Source organism: Plasmopara halstedii (assembly GCF_900000015.1).
Source record: "Plasmopara halstedii genome assembly, contig: Scaffold_323, whole genome shotgun sequence".
Classification (NCBI taxonomy): Eukaryota; Oomycota; class Peronosporomycetes; order Peronosporales; family Peronosporaceae; genus Plasmopara; species Plasmopara halstedii.
In genome coordinates, this window is record NW_020187244.1 from 1740324 (window position 1) to 1747086 (window position 6763).

At 44.4% G+C, this 6763-nt stretch overlaps 4 protein-coding genes across 4 annotated transcripts; 3 read left to right on the forward strand and 1 right to left on the reverse strand.

Moving 5' to 3' along the window:
* Positions 1-989: 989 nt before the first annotated feature.
* PHALS_08838 (sbds family rrna metabolism protein) lies at positions 990-2117 on the forward strand (the record flags this gene model as incomplete). The annotated part of the gene is made up of 2 exons (XM_024724258.1): positions 990-1315; positions 1388-2117. The coding sequence occupies 2 exons, from the start codon at positions 990-992 to the stop codon at positions 2115-2117; spliced, it is 1056 nt and encodes a 351-aa protein (XP_024575153.1).
* On the forward strand, positions 2116-3247 carry PHALS_15335 (uncharacterized protein). The gene has a single exon (XM_036407379.1). It carries the CDS (start codon positions 2774-2776, stop codon positions 2969-2971), a length of 198 nt encoding a protein of 65 aa, XP_036263087.1. The 5' UTR covers positions 2116-2773; the 3' UTR covers positions 2972-3247.
* On the forward strand, positions 3247-3999 carry PHALS_08839 (uncharacterized protein; the record flags this gene model as incomplete). Its single annotated transcript, XM_024724261.1, has 1 exon — positions 3247-3999. One exon carries the CDS (start codon positions 3247-3249, stop codon positions 3997-3999), a length of 753 nt encoding a protein of 250 aa, XP_024575155.1.
* A 75-nt stretch (positions 4000-4074) lies between these two features.
* PHALS_08840 (uncharacterized protein) lies at positions 4075-6230 on the reverse strand (the record flags this gene model as incomplete). Its single annotated transcript, XM_024724262.1, has 6 exons — positions 4075-4119; positions 4182-4534; positions 4608-4711; positions 4769-5315; positions 5377-6056; positions 6139-6230. The coding sequence occupies 6 exons, from the start codon at positions 6228-6230 to the stop codon at positions 4075-4077; spliced, it is 1821 nt and encodes a 606-aa protein (XP_024575156.1).
* Between the last annotated feature and the right edge of the window lie 533 nt (positions 6231-6763).

Consider the following 6763-nt stretch of genomic DNA (forward strand, 5'->3'; position numbering starts at 1 on the left):
ACTTGACGTTCTGGACGAGGCCCTTGATGCAATTGGAGTTGTGATTGATGAATAGGAAGCAGTCTCAAAAAACTTGAAAAAGAACTGCCTCACTTCAGCACAGTTTTGATTCACCCCTCAGTATGTCCTCGGGGAATAAATTCCCACGCACAACGCCTACGATACATCATGGACCCAAACACGCGGTGGCGAACCCGTGTCAGAGGTATCTTCTCTAGAATTTTGTATTTATTTTGAGTTTGTGACGTACTTTGAAAACCAAAATCGCAATTTTTCACATTGTCACTTAATTATTCTGTTTTTTCTGAGGAAATCCGGATTTTTTGGGCTTGAGTACGGTACTAATAAATAGAAGACCGGACTCTAATCGGGAAAACCCGTTATAACAATAAAATACAGTCTCGGTTTTAAACAGAAGTGTTCTTTGTCTTGATAGGGCTTAAGTACTTAAAAGTAGCGGATTTTAATCCGCTACCCTTGTACTAGTTCTTGGAAAGAAAGTAAGGTCGGTGACCTTAGCTTAGCTTCTAATAAGCAAAGAGCTACGGCAGCCCCGCTGCACGCTTTGTCTGCACTACTTTTCCTTTCTCCACACACTTACCACATCGCAGCACGTGATAGTACATAGTGATGAAAACCTGGAATACATAATACTATTCGAGGCGCATGATAACCCCTTTTGGTGTCCAACTCGAAAGATAAAAGACATGGTGTTCGATATAAGCCCACCTTGCATTGCTAGAAGCTGCAAGATTATTTAGTCAGGGCATTGATTGCAGCGCCAACCAAGTCACACAGACGCAAGAAAAACTCATGTTAGTAATCGAATCGGACAGGCGATTAGTAGAGCGAGCGGGGAAGCGGATGGTACTTAGCACTTCTTACCGCAACCTGGATAATTTACGTAAAATATAAAACTTAAATTTATCAGATTCTCTTTGGAATGCTTAAATTTCTGAGAACAAAACGATTTGTAAGAGCGTCTCTTTATGAGTGGCGGTCGCATTAGCCAGCCCGTGGGCAAGATTGTGCACACGAATGTAGCTGTAGTACGTATGCGCAAAGGCGGAAAGCGATTTGAGATTGCATGCTATAAGAATAAAGTATTTAATTGGCGTAACGGCGTGGAGAAAGATATCGATGAGGTGCTGCAAATTGCGAAGGTCTACGAGAATGTACCTAAGGGTAAGTTTGCCAAGAAAACTGATTGGTCCGCAGCTTTCGGTGTGCAAAATGAAGAGCAGGCATGTCGTTACATTCTCGACCATGGAAATCTTCAGGTTTCTGAGGGAGAGCGCAAAGCGCTTGTCGAAAAGTAGGATCATTTGTGCCTGTGCTTCACTCTAGAAAGTCTATATTACCTCGTGTATTTCACTCTTTTTTGCAGTATGTACCGTGATATTGCAACAATTGTGGCCGATAAGTGCGTTAATCCGAAGTCTAATCGTCCGTACCCATATACAGTGATCGAGCGCGTGATGAAGGAAATTCACTATGCTGTCATTCCAAATCGAAGTGCCAAGCAACAGGCGCTTGAACTTATTAAAAAGCTACCGGATTATATTCCAATTGCGCGTGCCAAGATGAAAATTCAGGTGACGACGCCGGCGTCAGGTGCACAGACGATCAAGACAGGGTTGCTGGAGGAAGGTGCTGAGATTCTGGAGCAGACTGGTCAAGAAATTGTCAACGTGATCGCGCTTATCACTCCAAAATCGTATCGTATTGTCAATAGGCTCGTTAACGAACACACTGTTGGTCAAGGTTTATTGGAAGTGATTGATTTGAAGGATCATAAAGAGGGCGAGCACACAATCGATGATGAAATCTCACAGAAGTCGGAGCATCTTGGACTGACAAGTGCTTCTAGTTTTACTGCTGCGACCGTACTGGCACCACTCGCTGCTGTCAGTAGTCAGGTAAAAAAGACACGCCCTTGTAGCACGTGTGGCGGCGACTTTAGTGGAGATTTGAACAAATACCGTGATCATTTTCGTTCTGAATGGCACCGTTACAATCTCAAGCTCAAATCGAAGAAGCAGCCAGTGATAAATGAGAAAGAGTTTAGCAAGCTTGATACCGAAAAGATCGAGACGATTCTCTCATCTATGAGCTAATTTGATATACCATCTAAAATGATAATCGGTATGCAGCAAAGGTTCTATCTAAATCGCTATCAAGAGGGGTGGCAACATAGCTTTTGAGCGATCGTCTGCACGTTGGCTCCAATCTTTTTCGAATTTGTCTTTCTGTCTCGGTACGATGTGCTAGCAAAATCGTCGCTGAGCTCCCTCCAGAGATATTTGCAGCACATGTACTGTGAGTACACGCTCATCTTCATCATGAAGTAAATAGTAGTAGGACAATCTGAATTAGGAGTATTTTTTCGCCATTATTTCTCATTTCGAGCACGTTGCATCTTGCGCGCTCCAGCAAGTACCGCAACGTTCGACCAAAGTTACTATTCACAGCACGCAAAACCTGCTTTTGATTGTATCGATAGATCAGATCTCACGCGTTTGCATTGACAATGTTTCATGTCACGTTTTCGTCTAAACCGGAATGATTGAAAGCTAAGCAAGTGGCGGTGTTTCTAATCAGCATTTCCCTTTTTCTTTACTTGCTTTCTATCTCCACCACTGCACTCGTCGTGACGGAACAGGTGCTATGTGGTAGATATGACGTTTGTTACCGCAACTACTAGTCGAATGAGGAGAAGTAGACGTTTTTGCACTTTTTTTTGATCTAGTCCGATATCATTAGAATCAAAACAATGCTTGAACATCAACCTTGTAGTAACAATGCAAATGATATACTAAACAAAAGCTGGTTTTCGTTATTATGGTGTGAGTCACATTTTGCTGCACAACTGATCAATCCAGTTCGCCATCAGAACGCATGGCACATCAAAGACACAGGAAGTCGTTTTATCTGGAATTGTGCATTACATCAGTGGTGGCATGCATTTTAACAAAGTGTGAGCTCGCGGATGCGTCTGAGTGTACCGCCTGTGGGTATTTGGCTAAAAATTGTAGCGACGCGGGCGGTAAAGACAGCGTGAATGTGTGCGATGCATTCGGTACGATCCAAATCGACGACGTTTTCTGCAATGACAACGAATGCCAATGCAGTAAAGGCCATCACTGCGTGAGTACCGTTGTGGGATGTACAAACCTGTTCCAGTCGCGCAATCGCCGGCGTTGTTTGGGCAACGAAACGTTAGCACAACGCTTTAAGAGATGCGCTATGGACCAAGGACTGACGACGTTAAATGCAACGAATGTTGCCAGCGACTGGATTTATTTTAAGCAAGGGAAAAAGTGTCAGTCTATTGACTGTCTAGCAGTTCGAATGTTCCATCAGAGTGACCTTGCACAATGTGGTCACTTGCTGGCCGTATGGAAAACTAAATCGTCTGATCGTGAACCATCGGAAAGCAATCATAATGGTGAAATGACCTACCATTTCGTCGCGGATGGCTCGCGCGGAAGCGACTTGAAAGCTGGCACGTTTCTGTACTCGGTCCCATGGTCCACGGAGAGTGTAGTGCTGTTGTCAAAACAAGCAAAGTCGTCAGCTATTGACCCGTGCTACACCCTTCAGACGCGAAATCAGCCGAATGCCACGTGTGAAGGAGTGTATTTGCAATTTGATGCCAGTGTCCGATTTGCAAACAGCGATGAGTACGTTATGTCTAAGCTAGACTGGCCCGTGTGGTTTGTAGTTGTAGGAAGCGTGGCTGCAGCAATTGTCGCCGTTGGTGTCGTGGCAGTAGTAGTGTACCGCTCGCGGCACGTGACCTTGACTCCGCCTGTGAATCCACACGAAGATGATGTTCTTTTGTGTAAGCCAAGCGATCTTCGTGATTGCGAGATGTCGAACCCCATCAACTCTGTTACTTTGGGGCCCGTCACAATGAGAGATTACGGAAAGGATTTGCGTCAGCGCGGATCAGTAGCTCTCGACGTTACACAGTTGGAGGCTGCAGGTCCTTCTTAGTACATCGTATCATACATATTTTGGCAACGCAGAATTTTATTTTCATTTTGAAGCTCCAAAAGCTAAAACCCACAACTATTGTGGGCGTAATGTTACTCTTTCCAGCAACCTCAGTAGACCCTTCGATCATGATTAAACCGATGTTAAATTATTTTTTGTTTAAGCATGACAGCATGACTCACCGCAATCAAAGGTTTTTGCCGTTGTTCAGTTGTGAATTGTCCTCGTATACCATCAACAAGAAGCTGAGTTAGCACGTGATCGCCTTGGACAGCGCTGCGTAGAAGTTCGAGGAATTGCTGCTCACCAGCCGATATTTTAAGACCGCTGACTTCCCCTGCCGACTCAATACAATGCAACGCAGCACCAAGCAACTCCAATGATTGACATTGCGCCAGTAGATTCGACTTTTTGTATCGCAGTTGAGCTAGATGTAACTCTTTTAGGGTCAAGTGTGGTGGCAAATTGGCATCATTGGAAAAAAGTAGCGAATATCGTTTGGCAGACATTCGCTCATTTTCAGCTTGGCGAAGAGCTAATTTTCGTATTCAGACCTTATAAACATAACTGGAAATACGCATTGAACAAAAAGAAATACCTACACCTACCCAACTGATATCCCAGCTTTACCGCAAGACCTTTTTTCATCCTCGTAAAATCGTATGTAAGCTGTTCAATTGCTCGGCGCTTGACTTTGACGCGGAAGATCATTCTATACAAAGATCACTCATCAGAACCAAACTCAGCACTATTGCTGCCACAGGTGTACCTGCGTTGTAAGCTTTTGTTTGTCGCCCGTTCGATCGTTAAATTTCCGCTCTTCCTGCGTATTGTGATGATGTGATTTCCTGATCTGTGTGTTTGCGGGGCATCCAATTGTTTTCTGAAGCGACGGCCTCCATTTGTATCAAATGGGTAGCAAATGCTTCTGGGTTTTGTAAGACGATGAGTCTGACACTGTAGCCCACGATACGAATCGAGCGACAAATTGTCTCTCTTATCGTCAATTTTAAATCCAGCTCGCGCTCTGGATATAGCGATCTGAGCCGATTTGTGCTGGCTATGACCGATAGCCAGCAGCTCACCTTTCTCAGTAAATTTATGTGCAGGTACTTCTCCAACCATTCGGCGTCTGAAGATACTAGCAACAGTTGTCGCCTGGGTGTCAATCTCACGCTCGAATTTGTCACCTCGTGCTTTATCGTTACTTTTTGTATAACGTACTGAAGTACTTTGCTGGATGCTGCCATTTTCGCTCATAATGGAAGAAGCGGGATCGTCTGAATGCTGTTTTCGAGAACGCCAAAGTCGAACAACTGTGAAAAGGAAAAATTATCATTCTGCACACAGAAGAGATAAATTTGGTGAGGTACGTACATCTTCTAATAACAACCACAGCACGCCTTTTTGCTTCTCGGGAGTCATGGAGAACTCTCAAACGATGTTTGTAAAGTACTGTATTTGTCTTGCTGGGTAAGGTTTCTTTTCCATTACAGGAAGTATGAAGTTGAAGCTTTGAGACTGGACAAGCTGGCGTGATTTGTGGAGATGCTGCATTATATTGTCCCCTCTGATCTAAGTTCTCGGATTTAGTTTCAATTATAACTTTTCGTCGTCGCATCCAAGGAGAGCTACGCAATATAGTGTCAAGTTTTGTTGCCAACTTACTTACGCTACTAGTGCGATCGATGTGCTGCGAAGTTGTAATTGCGGTTGTGACCGGACTCCACCCCATCATAGTTCTCGATGTCCCTGTAATACTCTCCGTCTGTAGCTTGCGTCTTGTCAAAGTAAATGCCGGTTTCTTTGTCACACCCAGTCCACTTGTTGCGGCAGGAAGCAGCGCTAGGGTCGTTGATTCTATTAAATTGCACCGCGCGTACAGCCCGCAAACCCCTGATGCATTTGGTTCCAATTGATTACTTGTACCCACTGTGGTTCCTAAACGAGTTTCCGATCGACCATCATTCGAAGGCTTCTGTGTATCCGGTCGATGAGAAATATTATGTTGATATTCAGGAGGTCGTGGCCAAAATTCTCTCCCTTTCCAAGCATTCCTGATGTGAGTTCCCAAGCAATGCAAGAAAATTAAAGGTGAGGTGATGCATATATACTTAAAAAGTGCATCAGTGATCGTACCGACAGGCAACACGACGTTGATCTGCTCTATGCACAAATTTCTTCAACAATTTGCTTCCATCCTGTGGTGATTTCGGGCGAGACGGTTCCATTTTTCAAACTCTTGGCATTATAATAGGAATGCTGTCTATAAATATACCATTTGAACTAAAGTATGGTACTATGATGAGGTATCACGACCAGTACTGGTACGAATGACGAAGGGTTTTGAATTGTATAATTAAGCGCTTAAGCTGACTTATCTGTCTTTTAGTTACAATTCCGTAATTTGCCAGCTACCCCACAAGTGAACAGAGACGAGCCCAAGCCCGCTCTCCCACTTTCAAGCCGACAAACAGCCAACGCTCCGCCCCCCCGTTTACCCGGGTCGTTTCGATCACATGCTCCCAGCTTCCGAAGTTTTAGTCATTCAGACAGTCAGGCGTCTACAGTTTACTGTAGGCTCATCCCTGCTGACTGACAAGAACTATGTGCGCTAAGTCATTCCCGAAAGGTATTGACTGGATTTGCTCCAACGAGTGGAAAAGAGCATACTGCAGCGGGGCTGCCGTAACAAAACGCTTGAGAAAGCGTACTTAAGGTCACCGACCTTTCGTTCTTTACAAGAACCAAGTATGAGTTAGCG